Raw genomic sequence first — 19,526 nt, 5'->3', positions numbered from 1 at the left:
ACTATATGAATTGTGTCCTTTTAAACACACAGTATTTTTCTTGCAAATAAACCCCAAAACTTTTCCGCAGTTTTCCAGGCCAAAATCCTGTTTGCCAAGTTTCATTCCAGTTATTTTTTTGCACAGTTAGAAGTTTCTCAATTTTGTGGTTACAGAATTGCTGACAAACACAGTTGTATGCAATGGTGTGTATTAGTTACAAGCATTCAGTTCATTCTTTCCTTTTAAGGTCATTCTTTCATTAACTTAGTCTCGCTCACTGCTGTTTATGACACCAACACTTTTCCCTTGCTTAATTAATTTCTTGTCTTAAATGACAGCCCTGTCCCAAGGACAGTGTCTGTACTGCAATGCAGCGATGCTGCTCCTTGCCTTGCTCCACTAACTGCCAGTTAACCAAATTGTTTACATTAGTGGTGCTGCTCGTGGATTGAAAGCCTTCCATTGTTTGGCTGAGCTGTATTTCGTTAGCCCTTGCCCGCTGCCCGTGTGCTGCGTACCCAGCTACGGAAATGACCATATTGCATAGAATCGTCCATGCTCTCCCTCCTCAGCCTCCCTCCAGCTCCAGCATGTGTGTTTGGATTGCAATGTTCCATCTGTGGACTAAATATTTCTCTTAATCATACAATATGACTTTTTAAAAAACTCAAAAATGCATGTGTCTCTCTCTATATTGCTTCCAGAGCTGGTAGGCAACATCAGCATTCCACAGCTGTCTGGGTGAGCCAAATTTGGAAGCAAAGTAAATCCGAGTAGTCTGGCTTTGGATTCATAAAAATAATGCCTCTGGCAGAAAGAGCACTTATCTTGTTCAGAAGTGTCCTTTTAGTATTGCCTTCAGATTTCTCACTAGCTGTCATGGTCTGTGTCAAGATGAGAGTATTGTTTCTGCTGTGATGCATCAGTAAACTTTTAGAAACTGCGACAAGGTGTTGCCTCTGAAACTCCTTTGTTAGTGCATGCAGTAAGTGGCAGTTCTAACATAAGCAACGTATCCAAACATGTCTACCCTGCCCCACATAATCCTGTGTGAAAAAATCCAAAAGTAACACTGACTAAAAGTACAGCACAACACCCTGGTGCAACTGAGAAAGGGAATATAGTCACTTGAACATGCTTTAAACGCAGCACTTCTCTTCCCCTTCCCTCCCACTCCCCAAAAAAAGAAAGTGCAAAAGCTCTCATTCTGATTAATTTGAAGGTCTTTAGAGCTTCTTGATTCAGACATCCTCTTTAATACTAACGTGTATTAGTAGTGGCTTCATACTGTAAAAAATAACTTCTGTTGGCTTTTTTCTTGGAGAGGGCTGTCTGCCTTTTTTTCTGCAATTTTGATGGAGATGGACTCTAGAAGGAATCTCAGGCAATTATTATTTTTTCCCTAAAATCATCATGAGTGTTTTAAAATCACCAATATTTTATGATGCAAGTTACTGAAATCTTAGGGTTCCTCAGTTCTCAGTACTGCTACCATGTGCTCTGCCTGCAGTATGAGGCAGAGAAAGAGGTTTCTCAAATCCCTTATATGTCCTCTGTTTGTGACCTAGGTGAGCAGCTTTGCCACCAAGATAGAGCATGACATACACATCCCCCCCTCTTATTTGTGAACATATCTCTGAGATGTTCTGTCCTAGGAGGAAAGAGAGAGCAAGCAAATATTTTTCTGCTGTTTGGATCAAGAAGTGGATGTTTGGTGGGGGCTTGTGTCAGTTTGGTCACCTCATCCCCACCTGAACTACTTGCTGCCTCTTTTCAGAGTTTCTTAAAGGAAAACACTGTGCAGTTAATTGAACAAGTCCTTTCCAAGAGGCAGAGAGGAAGCAATCAGGACACAGCAGAGTGGGGAAAACAGAAAACTACTGTCTTGTGATTAGTACAGCGAAATGCTGCACTTGGAGCTATAGTGTCACGCTTTTGGGGCCAGAATTAAGGCAAGTGGGGAAAGTCATTACTCTTACATTATAAATGAATGGCAAACAGCTGTTTTAATATTTCTTTCTGTATCAGCCAAACTAGCTCACTGTTTTTTTTGTTAGTGAGGGGGTTTCATTTTTTGTTTGGTTTTCTTTTTTTTTGTTTGAGCGAAATGTTTTAAAAAACTGCAGTGGGAACTTTATTTTCATCACATGTGTGGCTGAATTGTGTGGAGTGAGGGTCAGAGGCAGGCAAAGCTGTAGATCTTTTGAGAAGTATTAGCTGTGCAGCTCCTTAATTCTAGATTTTTCATGTGTGGATATTTTTTTCTGAAGTTCTAGTCTCTCTTACTTCCTTTAATCTCTGAAGTAAAACATTCTTTTGGAACTTTTTCACACTGAAGTTACTGCAACACAATACAGACTTCAATTCCAAGTGTTTGCTTTGGTACCTTTGACTGCTATAGGAGCTTAATGAAACATCTGTAAGCAGAATGGAAGCCAGTTTAATATTGCACTCCTATTGCTATAAAATATAATCTCAAATGATCTCAGGCAGGGCATAATACTAATAATGATGGGAACTTTGCTTGAAGACTTGAAAGGATGGGGCATCTGGCAGGCTCATTCGCAGGCAGGAGAGAATTCTGGGCTGTGATTTGGATTAAGGGAGAGAACTGGTAATGAGGAGAGAAGCTTAATCTTTAGGTTGCACCTAAATTAAGTCTGGTTGGTGCATATTTCTTATGACCTTCTTATTCATGTTGGACAACACATATATTTTTTATTAAAAATTAACTTTTCTTAGCCAAAAAAATCTGGAATTGTTTCTTCTGCCTGTTTTTTTTGTGTTGAGTTCTTGGTTGGGTTGGGGTTTTGGTGGGTTTAAGATGTTTTAGCTTATTTGTTTGTCCTTTTTGAAGAAAGTGGAAAATTCCATAGAAAAAAAAATGGCTTGCTAAGACCTATCAGTAAAGGGAAGGCAAAAATATCATATGTCTTTTGGTTATCTTGTTTTGTCTTGATTTTTAATGTCTGACTGAGTATTTTGAGGTGAGTACTTTATTGATCTCAATTAACAGAAACTAGGGCTCATGGGAGGGATCCTAAATCCTTGTCTCTAATCTTACAGTTTCTAGTATTAAATTCTCTCATGTTTTAATTAAATACCTTGAACATGATTAATAAAAGCTTGGCAACTTTGCCTTGGAGGAGGAGAACATGAGACACCAGGACTGTTCACGCTGATAGAAGTGTTCTGAAGTTTTGGTGCCCAGCCTTAAGAAGTTACTAGTTAGTTGGCTTTGAAAATGTGACTTTTGGTGCCTTTGTGTCACCCTGGCTTTGACTGTTCAGTGCACAAAGAGTGTGTGTGAGAGAGAGCAGCATATTTCTCGGGCATTCATTATGTAGAGTCTTATATTTTGCGTTGCTTTTGTTTAACTCTGGCTTAGGAACAATGGTTTTTTAACTTTACGGTATCTCAGGCAATAATGCGTGTTTTGACCTGCATGGAATGTGGCTTCCCATCCATGTGGAGTGACTCATTCTTTGCAGTTGTTGGGGCAAAGGGCTATATCAGAAGGTGGTATGCATTAAAATCTATGAGTAAGCTTCCCTCTAGAATTTACAAATTCTGAGCTGGCATGCTTTTTCTGGTCCAGAAGGGGCATAAAAGTCACAGCTCTCAACAAGATTTGATGGTTATTGCTCAAAACAGAAGTGTTAACAAAAAATTGAGCTGCAGTCCTGTTTAGGAAGGTTTCAGTGATCACTGAAAAAAAAAAGGAGATAAAATGTCTTCCATCTTTGCCTCGCTTTCCATATACACAATCATTTCAAGTACACAGATTGAATGAAGTCTTTGAGAAGAACAGAAAATCTGTACGAGTTGCATCTAAGGTGTGCTTTGATTAACTTTAGCTTCCTTTATGGAACAAGTTCCATTTTTGTTACTTTTTTAAAGAGAGTCTGGAAATACGTGAACCTTTGGGTTTGTTTTGTGTATGTCAATAAGAATGGATACAAATACTCCAGCTCTGGATATACAGCCTTATATGGGACAAGGAAACCAGCTAATCCTGCCACATGAGAGTTTTAGATAATAATGTCATGTGATAACATAATTGTCTTGCCTACTTGGCAGTATTTTTAGATGAAGCTAGTTCAAGATTAGCTAAGTGACTTATTTTAGCATTTCTTGCAATAACATGTTAGTAAGATGTCCTTTTATTTAAGACATCTGGAACTGATTGTGGAGTTTAAACATCCTCTGATGCCCTGTAGAGATATAAATAGAAGCCGAAGAGAGAGAATGGCCAGCCTGTCTACATTTGGAGAAAATGCCATCTGGTGCCAGAGCAAGGGTAAAAGACTGCTTGGTTCAAGAACCAGCTAGCAAAAAGGGTTGAGTGCTGGTAGGGTCAGTCTCAAAGGCAGACATCCCAGAAGTAAAAGGACAGCCTTTTAAAGGCTAAGTGCTCTGTCCAACTTGGTTCCTATGCTGGAAATGTACTTTTTATTAACAAAACTATTCACAGTCTTTAACTTCTCTGTTCTGAAGACCTTACAAACATTTACATTTTGATAGCTTGTCATTCGGGTTTCATATTAAGATTTTTCAGAAATTGAAAGCAGAAACTAAATAAGATTATAGTTTCCTGGGCTTGTTTGTTTGAAAAGCCTCAGTGAGATTAAAGCGTGTTCTGTCTTTAAGTAGTTGAGTTGGCTTGTGCAGCCCATCTGACCCACTCCCACTTGTCTTTCCACAGTTCCCTGCTCCGCTATGGTGGGAACCTTTCCCTGCAGAGCGCCATGAGCGTGCGGTTCAACAGCAATGGCACCCAGCTGCTGGCGCTGCGGCGGCGCCTGCCCCCCGTGCTCTACGACATCCACTGCCGCCTGCCCGTCTTCCAGTTTGACAACCAAGGCTACTTCAACTCCTGCACCATGAAGAGCTGCTGCTTTGCAGGTGATCGTGATCAGGTAATGAGCAAGCAGTGCTGCCCTGAGTCTCCAGGGTTTCCATGACTGTTTGAGAACACCTTTGTGAGGGTGGCTTCTTTCTGATTCAGCAGATAACACAGGAAGCAGGACACGTACAGGCTTATTCACAACTGTTTTGCAATGTGGAAAGAAGGAAAACATATACCAAAACACATGAGAAGTTTTGCCTGGTGTTTGATGTGATCTAATACTTACCTGGAAGAGTATATGCAGAAGAAAATATTCCCTGTCTTTTTAGGTCCAATTAATACAATGTTATATACTCATCTACATATGATAAGGAAGCATCTTCCTTGCATTTCAATTTTGTTACACAGTGGCATAGAGGCAATCCCACAAAATTTAAATATTGTGTATTTATGGAGTTATTAATTCTTATTTCAAATTATAATGTTTCTCTTTTAATACTTCTAGATCACGTAGGATAGGTCTTTGTAGGTCAGTGTTCTGTAAGTGGTGATGGCAGGTGGTTAGGAAGGCATAGTCTGTTATTTGACTGAGGCAGGGCTCTGTCCCTACTACTGATCACAAAGAAATAGGTCACACATAAAGTGGCTAACAGAAGTTCATATGATTCTAGAGCCAGATATTGTCTTTGGACAGCTGTATTTAATAACCAAAGGTACTGTTTAAGGACAAAAGATGTATTTTCAAGCTATGATAGTATCAAACTATGATCTGAAAATTTCTTAACTGTCATCAGCAAAATTCTTGCAGTCAGAATTTCATTACTAATTCTATTGCTGCTGCTGCAGGAGGCAGAGTTGAGCTTCTTTCAGATTGCAAGTAGGACATGCATTCATGTCACTGAGCTTGAGCAGTCTTCCTTAGTTCTCAATATTATTTGACAAGAATGTGAAAATGTGATAATGAAACTCATTTAAAACAATTGTGTGACTTACTATAAAGCATGGGAAAACACACGTGTTGGTTAACAAAACCCCTGACAATTTGTGGTCCATTATTTAGTCAGCCTAAAGATAACACACTTTTCTTCTCTGGAAGTCAGTGTAGAGCTTAAATTATGTGTACAGGCTGACACATAGTTTAGCTTCTCATTTGTTACTAAAGATATAGAGAAAAGTCTAAGTATATGTTGCTCTGCTTTCTAAGGCACTTTCTTATGGGTATAACAGGAGGAGTATGTCTGTTCTGTATCAGGCTGATTCGATACTTCAGGAGCCTGCATTTTTTAAAAACTTTATATTCTTGTGGCTTGACAGACTTTCTGTTCAGATAAGTAGCAGCAGGTAATGCTGCTAATGAGTTGGAAATCAGCAAAAGACAGTTACAGTCTCATAAAACAATCTGGAGCTAATAGAGAAGATGAACTTTTCCATGGAATGTTAGAGAGATGTGGAATTTGACATTTAGATACAAGCTCATAGCCATCTTCCAACTGGAAGGAAAAATAATAATGAATGCAGAAAATGCCAACACATGCTCCAACTCTGTCTGAAACCATCCAGTAATGTTCAAATTCAGTGGCTGACTGTCAGCACTAGGGGATAGCCCTTAGGGACTGCTTTTACAGGGAACCCAATTCCAGTTGCAGGTATATCTAGAAAAGAAGATTGGAGTTGGAACCACTGTAAGATAGACAAGGTGAATAAAAAAAATAACAAATTTTTTTGAGATTTGTCCTTCTATACAAAGAGTGTGCTTTGTATAATGTACACAAGTCTTCACCCCTGCAAATCAGAATTTATCAAAAGAAGAAATAATTCTGTATCCAATTTAATCTAGCTCCAGTTGCCTCTCCCTTTTAATATTGCTGTTCTTAACCTTTATAAAGAATGTCTTTCATTTGAGATCCATGCAAAGTAAGCATCCCAGAATACCTTGCTTGTATTTCCTCATAGGATCAAAATTTTGTATGGGCTAAGGCTCTTTGAAAGGACTTCATTTGAAGGTGGCTAAGAAAGTTGCTTTCAAATTGTGGTAGGAAGGCTCCTTTAGCAGTTTTTTCACATTGAACCTCTGATTTTCTCTGTCTTCGATTCTTCTTTTCATCTTTATTAAACTGACAACTTGATATTTTTTTCTCTTTTAAGCTGTTTTAAATAGTTAGGTTACAGAGCACAGAAAATTAAAAATGGAGTCTCCTGTGTTCAACAACTATTATGTGTTGTCTGCACATGATGTTCATTATGTTCACCTCATAAAGTTGCATTTCTATACTATATTTTAACTCTAATAAGAAAGGATTTTCCTTAACTCATCACTGTTTAGAATGCAATTGCATTGGGAAAGAAGTGAGCTGCTGAAAGGGGGAGGTCTTTCTTGTCCAGCAGAGGTAATGTAAGACCTTTCACTGATACCACTTCCTAACTTGGCAACAGCGTTTACATATTTCCCTGGGATAATGACTCGTACTGACAGTCAGAGAGCTCTGACAAGCATTTGGATGTGATATAGGGATCAGAAGATAGATGGGAGATGGAGAGATGGCCTTTCAGCTCTGTGAGACTCAGCTTCTCACAGAACTGTAGCCTTTGCTAATCTTCCTCTGAAGTTATTACATAGCAAATGGTTTGCTCATAGGAAGTTTTCTTGTAAATTATGGCCACCAGGGTTTAAAACCCCATAACTGTTAGTTTTGGGTGGCCTTTGGAAATTTGTTTTAATACAGTGGTGAAAATCTACAGTAAAGGTAAATAGCACCCTGTTCAGTATGGATTGCGTTCTGGTATGGCAGAAATGAGCACATTCTGAGCTGCAAGCACACAGCTTAAGAGTTCTCTTGAAGATTGCCCTCATATCTTAAGAAGCCAAATGCTTAAGCTCCCAAAATGACCAGAAGTGTTGTTCTTACTTTGACAAGGCATGTGTGTTAAATTGATGAAACTTCTTTGCAGAAACAAAACACAGACTACTAGTTGGTGAACAGTTTGATTGGTTTGTCTGTTGATGGGGGTTACACTTTCTAATATTTTCTCAGTACTGCTTTTTTAGTGCTCACAGATTTTGATAGGTACTCAAAAGGACTTGGAGCCAGAACTCCTGAAGTGTCACTGTAGAGGGAAGCCTGCTGCCAGCAGGTGTGCAGTGATCTGTTGCCATCCCCTTTTACTGCAGCATCTGAGATGCAAGTAGATTGAGACCTCTTAGCAAAGAACAATATTGTTATTGCTTTAAGGTACCAAATCTGGGAAGATTCCCTTGTTAATGACAATGGTTTTTTGGTTTTTGGATTTTTTTAAAGAACGCATTCTGAAATGCTATGTGATTTTGAGTTGTTGCAGGTATTGTGGGTTGCAGCACAAGCTAAGCGATGGGGATCTTAGAGGATGAACAGCTTTGTTTCTCTTAGTGGCCTTGCAAACTATTGTTTGCCTCCAAAAGCATTATTGTCCTAGTCCTTGTGAGCCTGACTTCACAGTCAATGAGCAATGTGTGTACATATACACTTATTTTTTTAAATTTTGTTTTAGTATACATGAACATTTTTCCTAGAAATGCCACAATCGTGCTTTTCTTGTTTCTTGCAACTACCAAAGCTTGAGAGGTGTTGTTTAGCTGATATTTTATTTGCACCCATTTAAACTTACCTTCATGTGCTCCTCTCAGAATTTTTTCTTTTGTCCTTGTCATTGGTGTAATGACCTATTCACATGACACCAATTTTTCTACTTTTTGAGGAAGAGCTCTGACGTTGGTTGATGAACAGGTTCAAAATGGCAAGGCATTTGCATTATCCAGGAGCTCACTTGAGTCATACAGCTGTGAAAGAGAGGAAGGGTAAGGTAGGCTGGATGGATCAAGCATGACTCTCAGCTCCCCATTGCGTGTGTTGGCTATAGAGATTTGTGTAAGAACATAATTTATCCATTCTTCTGGGCATCCAGGTCCACAATTTTAAAAACAGTTTATTTATACGCCCAAGTCCCACTGACTTTAGTATGCACAAGTGTTTAATTATATACAAATATTAAACGTGTGACACTGTCTAGTCATGTCACAGTGCTGGGTGAGTTTCTGTTCTTCTGGTCAGCATTAGAATTTGGGAAATGTTGATTAAATACTAAGGATTTTTAGTTGCTAGACTGGTATAGAAAATATCCTATATCTGAGGATACAGAAAGAATTGCAGGACTTTAGGTACACAACCAAATGTGTATTTGAGTGTAGGAGCCTCAGGGACTATAGTGATGGGCAACAGCAAAAAAAAGGCCCAGAAAGAAACCACAAAACACAGCCACTCTCCAAACTAAAATAGTCCAAAAGGTTTTCTTGCTCAAGAATTGTTGCCTGTGTCACAATGACGAATGCTATCAGTTCATTCCTGTTTTTCCCTGTGTAGATAATGTGAGGCTCTATAAGGCTTGTGGTTGTAAAATCAACTGCGTATTGCCTGTTTTAAAAAGGCGGGGGTGGGGAGAAATAACTTGTACCCTGTGAATCAAACAAAAAGTGTCTTGACTCTGGCATGCCCTCAGACATTACATCACCACTCAGCCTTTTCTGTTGACATTACACTGGTATAGGAGAGTTTCAGGAATGCACTGCTTACGGTACTGCAAGGCTGCTCCAACTCCCTATAAAGTTACAGCCCTCATTATGTAGAAATTCACGTTCTGAATAGTCCTGGTTAGGGACAAGGCAGCATTTTGCAGGACAGAATTATTTCATGAATGTAACGCTTCCAAAAACGAGGTTACCTGTATAGGTGCCAGGGGTCTTTTATGGTTGTATATTGCCTTTGCAAAGAAAGAGAACTTTTCTTCAGTGGTGTTCTTTGTGTCATCTAATTTGAAGGTCATTTATCACAGGAAGTAATGCTTATCAATGTCTAGGTTTAAGAAATAGCAAGATGAAAGGGAATTATTATTTTAGAGAATACATTTTAAGCTTCCTGTGCACGGAAGACTTCCTAATGAATAGTAGCTTATTGCAGTCAGCATTTCTTATTATATGAAAAGCATTCAGTGTGCAAATATGTTGCTGTGCTTGGATAAAAAGAAAATCAATGTCTTACTCTGTCTTAAATTTGGTTTCTTCCAAGAATTATTGATGACACTGTATTTTGGTTTTTGCTTTACCTAAATAGCAGTTTAAGTTCTATCTATATGCATAATACATACATATAAAGTCCATGCATGACATTTATCTAGCAGTGAAATAATTTATTAATTTTCCCCCTCTATTTTTGGTAATTGACATTGGGAGGGTCATACTCAAAGTGCCTCTTCTGAGTCAAGGTCTCAACAGCAGGAGCCATGAGTTTTCTTTAACCATTCTTGTTCTGATTGCCTCTTCCCCCATTCCTGGTGCACCCTGCCAGCCCCATTTCCTGTCTCCCTTTTCTGAGTTCCTATAAGCCCTTGGGGGAGGATTTTAGACATCTGCACAGCAATACATAAGCCCAAAAGGACACATACTGAAATTAAATTCTGGTGGAGTGGAACTCAGACTCAGGAGACTTTGAATTTCCTCATAGCTTTGTGTTCCTCGTAGTACATCGTGGGAGATCTGTAGTTAGTAGCACCTCTCATATGCTCAGATAAACTTGTTTGATTTCTTTGTAATGTAATAGAGATGTTTTCCCTGCCACAGAAATCCTCAGTAAGGATTTTTAAGTTGCTTTTGTTCATTAATAAAATTCCTGTTATGGCCTTTCTGCATTACAAAAAGACAGCTGTAAAAATGTTGATGGATAATTCTCAATGATGGTTCTGTAAGCATTTGAAACTGTCCCTCACAGAGTTGGCTGCTTGTAAGAGTAGGGATTTAGGGAGTGAGAATACAAATTTTTGGCTTTGAAAGTTATGTACTAGAAGCAATTTGTATTTCTCTAGTCTGCTGTGTCTCACAGCTTTACTTTTTCCAGCTCATGAGATAGGCCTGCTTCTTAAGGAGGAACAAAGCTTCTGTTGTTTAAAGCCTTTTGGACTCACCTGTTTGATTCTCTGGCTGAGATGGAAAACATTTAAGCTCTTTTTTTGTGCCAGTTTCAGCCTCTTGAAAAACGGTTTCAAGGAGTACAGGGTAGTATGTAAAGAGTACAGGCTGTCCTGGCTGGTGTGAAAAAAGATGTCTGTTTTCACAGTGTTGTGACCCCTCTTTGAATTTTTTAGGTATTGAAAAAAAAAAAACCAACCCAAAACCAAACCATAATTTGTGCCCCAGAATTTATTATCAAGTAGAAGATAAAAGGTTGTCTGTGTAGATACCTTGTAGGGAAATTCTTTTCTTAGCCGTAAGTTCTCCAAAACATATCTTAGAGAGAGCTTCCTCAGTTATAGCTCCTCTTACTTTAGGTTTTTTCTTTGAAACACAGGAATAAGAGGTTAGTGGCTTGCACAGGTGACTGCTCATTATTTTGTCATCTCCTGGTTGACTGCTGTGGAGAGAAGGATCTCTGGTTGGTGACAATGAGAGCTGCTACAGGGAGGCAGCCACTCTGGGGTTGCAGTTTGAGGTACCAACAAGGCAGTGTGCCCTTCAGGGGACATCCTGTACTTCCCTTGGGCTGTGCTGGCACCCATCTGACCCTATAGAATCTGGCTGAAATACAAAAATGGCTATACTATATTGAATGACTCATGACAATTTGTGTGAGGTTTTACTGCTGTAGCTACTGAATCAGACCACTGCTGTTAGGGGTTCCAGTGTTAGCAGAAGACATGTGGGTGGGAACAGACCTGCTGAGGAAGTCAGCCAGTGAAGATTACAGCAGGTTTTCAAGCTGTACTCAGAGGGAATTCTATACTAAAAACCTAGATTCATCAACACCTAGATTCATCAACATAAAGGTACCAGCCTGGCAGATCAGGAATTGCAAATAAATGGAAATACTTGACTAATTGACTGTTGTCCTTAATTGTTTTTCCTTGTTATTTCCTTGCTTGTTTGTTTCTTGATTCTTTTGGAATAGGAAAATGTCTTTTCCTGCTCCATAGTTGTGTCCCTACTTTGTTTCTTATCTGGTTAGTAGATAATCCAACAATAAAAATGGATTGAAAGTAAATCTGTGGGTTTTCTACCTACAGAAAATGCGGACAACATGAAATTATGATCAAATTGTAAATTATCAGTAATTTTTAGAAATGGAAAAATAGCAGGGGAAGCTTTTTTTCATAAGATGTGTAGAGCAGTCTTGACACCACAAAAGGTCTAGAAGCAACTCTAAAAAAATTTTGCTTGTCTTTTGTCAAATACTTCTCATACAAAATGTAATGTTTAACAAGACTGGTGTTCATGGTTGTGGTTTTTATATACACACATTTATATATACACGCATACACAATCACACACAGTGTGTATGAGGGCAGCTTTCTTACACTTTGCTTCTTTTTGTTTATAGCTTGCTTATCCCCCTTGAAATAGCTCCATGAGAAGCAGATTGTCATGTTCACCCTGGGATTTTGTTGGGTTCAACTCTTTTGAGTTTCCTGATGTTTAGTTAGTAGGATGTATTTATGGTACTGCTTTGTTTTCAGTGGCTACTTGCAGGGTATCTCTCTCCCGTCTGTGTGACAGCTGCCCTTTTGTAAAAGAATATTTCTGTACAGTCCATAATTCCAGAATCCTCAGCTTCTTTATTAAACTTGAAATTGGCTGTTGGGCTTAGAAGTTCTTGGAGACAGCGGTCACAAAGAACAAAATGGCATAAGACCTGTTTACTTAGGAAACCTTTCCTCCTTGGATAAATACACGGTTTTTATATTCTTCATGTAAATGGATTCATTTTCCACAGCTGATTGCTGTCAATTCCAGTCTATTTTGGACAAACCATGTTTTTCGGACTTCAGTGATGCTTCATGTCAAACTGTGTTTTCCTCAATGCTTATCAGTGCATATTACGCCACAGAAGTGTGGTGAGTCTTGAGGAATTACAACTTGAGCCTAGCAGACTGCCCCAAACCAGATTCTTTATCTGTTATCATAGGAAAAGAACCAAAAGTCCACACCCCACCAATTAATTATGTTGTGTTACAGGTAAAATAAAGGGCCTGTACATCCTGTCTCTTAAAGAACATATGCAAAGCACCAGCCTGTTTCAAATTTGGATGCCTCTGTGCTTCTCTCCCAGCATGTGGGTTTTGCACCACTTGACAAAGCCAAGGGACAGCTCACTAAAACCCTGAGAAAAATTCTGTCTGCTCTGATCTTTTCTGCACCAAGTTTCATTGGCCCTTCTGAAGAAAGGGCAGACATGCCCAAGTGAGTGGGAATTGAGATTTAAGAAGTTTAGTCTCTTTCAAAGCTGTAAACAGCAGTATGAATTTGAGTCTGACAAGCATTTTCCTGCTAGTAACTTAGCAGTACTTGCTTTAAAAATGGTTATAATTTCTGTGCCTTTATCTGTTGTTTGTGCATGCTTTTATAATTATATGGTGATGGTGCTTTTTGATTTGTGCATGGAAGACAGGCTCCTATATTCTTCTTGTTCTCTCCTACATTGGTAGGGCCATTCAAGAGACTTGCTGATACTCTTGGAAGAATGGTCCATGTCTGCTAGCCCTTTATCTAGGGCCAAAAGCTCAAAAATCTCTCTGATGTAGGTGATAAGCAATAGGACATTTTATGGGAGCAGAAAATGTGGGTATTGGAGACTAAAATAAGGTGCAATTTAGCTAACATTTTATTGAAATAATCCATATTTAGTAGCACCTGAAGAAATTTAGCTTGTGGGATTTTGAAAGCTTTCAAATTGGCAGTGCTATGAACAAAAAATAAATTCCCTAGAGTAGTAGTACTCTGCAAAATGCAATGCTAATGCTACTGTTACTAGACTACAGAAGCAGATTAGATCTTCATTTATTTATATCAACTGCTGTAATTTCCTTGGGGAAAGAGAAAATGAGAAGAGTTACAGTGGAATGAGTGGGGAGTGCTAGTCCAACGTAATTCTTTCAGATTCCTGATGGTGGTTCATTTTAAGCATTTTATGTGTACTTGAAACACAGACTGAATTGGTGTTTTCTCCCAGGAGCAGACTCTAACCATGCCTGAGAGTTTTCTTCCTTCTAAGGCAAACTTCTGAATCAGCAGCTCAAGTCATCTGGAAGCCTTTTCCTGTCATAGTTGCTAACAGCTAGGCATAGAAGCTGACTCTGTCCTTCCAAAAAAATTCCAGTATTAACAGCAAGGTTTTTTTTCTCTCTAATCCTGTGGTTGCATGAATATTGTAAATGTTGATTTCTGAAGTCCTGGTCAGATACTGCAGCAAAAAGGCAGACAGTGAAACAGGTGGGTTTAATATTGGTCTGTTCCCCCCAGACATCTGAGCTCCTCATGCAGGGTCTAATTCAGCACTGCAGTGGTTCTTGAGGTTATGTTCAGCTTGAGTTTGTCTTTAGCGGGGAGGGTGGAAGGAGGACAGTGCCTGATGTCTTAGCTATTTAGTTGTCTCTGTGAATGCACAGAGACAGTTTTTGCCACCCCCTGGCTTGCCTCTGTGATTTGATTATCTGGGCTTTTGTTCTTAAAGTGAGTGAATAGAAGGTACTCTGCTAGGAATCTATCCCCTCGGGACCAAAAATCCTTGTTCACAATCAAAGTGGAGCCTAACCATGTGCAGGATGACATTCTTTCATCTACCCTTCCTCAAGCCCGTATATTTTTTTCCTTTCTGTTCCTTAATTTTAAGAAGTCTACTCCATTCTCTCAGGATTTGAGCCTTATTAACTCGAGTTTGGTGAACTTAATAGTAATTATTTCTTTTTCTAGTAATAGGGACTGATTTCTTTGTTTTCTTAATCCTTATTCTACAACGGTGAACTAGTGCAGTGAACTATTGGTTTATTGTTATATTTGTAATGAATATATCAAAGAAAAATTTTCACAAATCGTCCTGTAAATGTCCTAGTAACATCAGTCCAGCTGTGCTCTCTAGAGGCCTTAAGTTCTGATTGTCTTGTGCAGAGAGTACTAAATGGAATTGAGGATTGTTTTCCAAATGTCATGCAAGTGATATCAGGCATGTTTGTGACTTTGGCAGCTTGGGTGTCTGCCCTTGAAGCTTCATGTGGCACATTGTTCTTGCAATGGCTGCAGTCATGAGGTTCTGGCAATCTCTTAGTCTTGACCAGAAAAGCTGCTTTCTACTTTTCAGACCCATATCATCTAGTCTTACAGAAAAAGATAAATGCATTTAGGAATTCAATCCTATGTTATGAGAACAGAAGGAAAACATGTACCCCAGAGGTATCCATAGAGGGAAAGAGAGTGGAAAACAACGCTGGCTGCTACAGTGGTGGCAGTGTAATGGCAGAGATACAAAATACTTGGATATTTTGTGGAATATGATCAATTTCTGGTGATTATTGGCAGACCTAACCATCAAAATATAATTTAATTTTCTATAAAAAGTTCACTACTCACAGCACATTGCTTACAACAGCAAACTTGTATACATGACTTTATCAGTTAATGCTTTTGGCATTTACTAATGGCTGTTTTGTGTCAAGATTAAAGCCGTAAGTAGTTTTTCAGCTCAGATCCCGAGCTGAGCTTGTTCTGTGGCTGGACATAATTGCATTGCAGATGTTTAATTCATTCCTACTTGTTTTCTCTTAATTCACTCCAGAATACTTTAGCCAAGTGAAGAATTGTAAAGGAAAGGCCCCTTTTTTTAAAGGAATTTAGGACTTTTATTTTCCTGATACAAATATACAAGACATTTCTGCTGCTAGACTTAGAAGAACCAAAAAAAAAATTAGGAGAGCAAAAAACAAACAACCCACCTCTCAAAACCATTTTGTTTTCAAAAACATTTGAGAAAAAGAAATTCTGGGAGATATGTCTGTAAATTTGCAGTTGAAGCAAAGATAACCACCACATAAGCAAAGCCTCCAAGCACAGAGATTAAAGCAAGCCATGTAATACTGCTGAAACAGACCAAAGTAAAATACTACAGGAGTTAAAACAAGGGTTTAATCTAGAACACTTCCATAAACAAAAACATTTCAAATAAATTAACAGATACATCCTTGCTACCACCTGTGTACGTCCAGGGGTTCCAATCACTGCACCCCACTGCACTGATGCCTATGTATAACGCAGGAGAAAAGGAAGCAAGCCACTTAGCTCTTCACCATGTGTTTCAGTGGAGGGAAGATCAGACCCTTCTATTCCTGTTACTTTATACCTCAGTTGTGATTTGCTTGCTCTAAAGTAACTGAAGCCCATCCATATTAAATTACAAATTCTTTTACAAAATATTTACATCTGGTTTGAATCACAAACCAAACTCAATTGTTTTGCAGAGAAACCTAAATCTATAAGACTTGTGAAATAATAGTGAAGGTGGACAGTCCTGGATCTTAAAACAGGAACTTAGGAGTTCCTTCATTTTTCCTACTGGTGCTTGTAGCTTGTTAAAGGTCTTTCCCAGGCTAAATGAGCCTATCATTAATAAAAATAAATGTAATTTTAAAAATCACGCTTATTGGCATTAGGTAACAAAACCTTCCCGTGGGACCCTTTGGCTTGTCTGAATCAAAGTGATCACAGAACATTGACACCTCTAATCTTCCCCACCCGTTCCTGCCTTGTAGCCTTTCTTTTTACAGGGATTCCTTGTAGATGGTCAACAAACCATCCAAGAAAATCTGATGACAATAACTCTGTTTCCTTGACACAAGTAATCCAATCCTGAGGCTTGGTCCTGTTGGGTGAAAGGTGCTGCAGCACCTGCAGCTTTTTTCAAATCACAGCTGGACTGGGTTAGCTGCCACGTAGTGCAAGCACCACGTGGTGCACAGCTCAAATTAAGCATTATTTTTCCTCTTTGCCTTTAGTCTTTCTATAGACCATCTCTCAAAAACTTGCAAGGATCTTATCCTTTCATTTCCTCCTCTCATCCTGGTTGAAGGATGCCAGAGGTCTCTTTTCATCTGTGCTGTAGATCTGGTTCTCTTTACACAGACGCGCAGCTTCCATGCAGCGATGTCTGCTGCCACTCAGGACACAACCAGAGCTCTCAAACGATGCGATCTCTTCACTTGTCAAGCTGAGTTCACCTCTGTGGGGAATGAGTTTCCCTGCTGTGATGTGCTCTGCCATGGCTGCACCTTCAGCGGGCAGGAGGGCAGGGGTCTGGAATAGATAAAGAACACTGCCCACCTGGTTTTAACAGCTGGCCCTTTAACAGAAGATATCTCCCCAGAGTTCTGAGGGATGCAGGGTCATGGAAGAGATAAAGAATACTTCCCCACCTGGTTTTAACAGATGGTGATAGAATGTATACTTCTGGTTACATCTTGCATTGCAATCTAAGACAGTTAAATATTGCTTTTCTACATTGTAAGATATGTAGTTGTTTTCTTTTAAGAAATAAGATGGCTCTGATTCTACATTATGGCTCTTATTGATTGTAAGCTGTTCTAGTGTTTTCCTTTGTTTCATTTTACTGTCATAGGTACATGAGTGTTTAGAAAGGTGTTATCTCAACTTCCTAAGATGATTACTGCTGATATATTGATTATGTGTTGTGAATTTACTGATTTTATAATTGGCATTATTCGTAAGATGTTATTTTTTTATGTATCTTATCCCATATCTAATAGATAACCAGTGATAACCTTAATGAGATAATACCCTCACAAGAGGTGTTTTAACATCAGAACATATGAGCCTTTTTGAAATTAACAGAAAGGGTGAGATGTTGTAGACAGGTAGAAGAATTTTTAAAGAAAGGCCTTATGAAATCAGGCCTTGCTCTGCTAAAATTGCCAAAGCTGGCCTGTCATTTCTTCTAAGTGCAGCTAACAAGCAATTTGCAAGTTCCTATGTGAAGCTATTTTGAGAATGAGAAGTTTGTGCAACACAACAATCTATTCTGAAGGTGAAAAACAAATGCATCTCTGTAGACAATAAGATTTGTCCCATGACAACCCACAAAGGAAAAATGTAAACATATCTAGAGACAGAAAATTTGATAGACATATACAACAGCCCTTACTGACCAATGAACTGAGTTTCACTGTATTGCTGACTAATTAGGTTTAACACAGTGTCTTCTGATATTTCATACAAATATGAGCTTTGTGAATAAAGGATTGGCTTTCTGCATGAAGAAAATAGAGTCTTGGCTGATTTATTCCAACAGCCAAGTGTGTTTGATCAGTGTAAATGGCATTAGGCTTGAAAATGATAATGAAGGTCTTCATGGTTCTTTTAAGTAGGTAGGATTGGATTGAATATCTCTGCCACTGGAGATACTCTAGAGCATGTGGACACGGTCCTGGGAAGTTAGCTCCTGGGGGCCCTGCTTGAGCAGGTGGCTTGGACCAGATGACTTCCAAAGGTCCCTTCCAGGCTCATCCCTTCTATGATTCTGTACACCATTTTAAGGTGCTTCATAAATTTCTTCCTTTAAGTTCCCCAAATTGTGATCACTTTAATTTCTGCAAGTCCATGTGCTGAGCTGCAGATCCTGTCACTGTGGCCTGTCTTGCCATTAGTGCTTTCACGATGGAGCGTAAAGGTTTCAGGTGGGCATTTTCCTGACACTGTTCACTTCTCCCCTCCTTCTTCCCCTTGCCCCTGTAACCCAAAGCCCAACCCTAATCCACCAAGACAATTATTTCCCTTTTTATTTTGGCAATCTGTGAAAAAAAAAACAGAAGAGAGCTCTGGAGATCACCTCTACTTTAGTTGCTTCTCAGAGCAGAGCATCTTCAAAGTCAGATCCAATTGCTCAGGGAATTGTTCAGGTAAATTTTGGATTTGCAAGAGTGGATATTCCACCATCTTTCTGGTGCTGAGTTGCAGTGTTTTTTAAGCTCCTGAACTTGCTGTTCCTTTGTGCTCAGCTGGAATTTCCCTTGCTGTGACTTGTGACTGTTGCTTCCTGGGTACCCACTGCATGCCTCTGAGGAGAGTCTGTCCCTGGCTGCTCAGTATTCCTTTGAAGAGTGGGAAACAGTTGAGGTCCACTCTGTCCCTTCCCTTTCTCCTGGCTAAACAAAACCATTCTCTTAGGTTTTCCCTTCAGGTCACAGGCCTTCAGCTGCAGCAGGCCTCTTGTCCACTCTCTGTCCAATTTGTTAGTAACACTTGTATTGGGGGACCCAAGCCAGGCACAATACCCCAGGTGTGCTTTCAAAAAAGTACCAGATAAGGGGAAAAATCTCTTGTCTTGTCCTCCTGTTCACACCCTTGACAGTGCATCAAGTTGCTGTAACTACACATCACTGCAAGGGCACTCTAAATTTTGCTATCTCCAAAGCAAAAAAGAAAAAAAAAAAAAGAAAAAAGAAAAAAGGCAATATACCCCCAGAGTATACTGGGGTCAATGGTCTTTGTTTGCAGGTAGTATATTGCTTTCTGTGGGCAGTGACATGACATTTCCTGCACAATTGGTCATTGATTAATTACAGGACACACATATTATTTCCTCTGCAAATAATTTTGAAGGAGGTTTGAAGGGTCTCACAGACACTCCATTCCTGGCATGTACATATTTTTTCTGTCCTGTGTGCCTCATGCAGGATATCTGAAATCTGTCACTTTGGGATCCTATCATGTTAGTTTATGATATGTGGGGAAAAAAGAAAAAGAAAAAAAAAGATACGGTCATAAATTCAAGATGCTGAGTTTTCTAGGTGTTTTAATTACAAGTCTGTTTTTAGCCATGTGTTCTTGGCAAACTAG

The 19,526-nt window shown here is 39.2% G+C and overlaps 1 protein-coding gene across 2 annotated transcripts in view; it reads left to right on the top strand.

The window, feature by feature from the left end:
* The window catches only part of DCAF5 (DDB1 and CUL4 associated factor 5), a 67,907-nt gene that overhangs the window by 27,263 nt on the left and 21,118 nt on the right, over window positions 1–19,526 (top strand). For both annotated transcript variants that reach the window (XM_039705190.1, XM_039705191.1), the window contains exon 6: window positions 4,688–4,901. In XM_039705190.1, the coding sequence (XP_039561124.1) occupies window positions 4,688–4,901 (214 nt within the window). The remainder of the gene's footprint in view (window positions 1–4,687; window positions 4,902–19,526) is intronic.

Source organism: Passer montanus, unplaced genomic scaffold, assembly GCF_014805655.1.
Source record: "Passer montanus isolate IOZ18808 unplaced genomic scaffold, ASM1480565v1 scaffold18, whole genome shotgun sequence".
Classification (NCBI taxonomy): Eukaryota; Metazoa; Chordata; class Aves; order Passeriformes; family Passeridae; genus Passer; species Passer montanus.
Note: the sequence above shows the minus strand (reverse complement) of the source record. Positions and strands in the feature narration are given on the sequence as shown.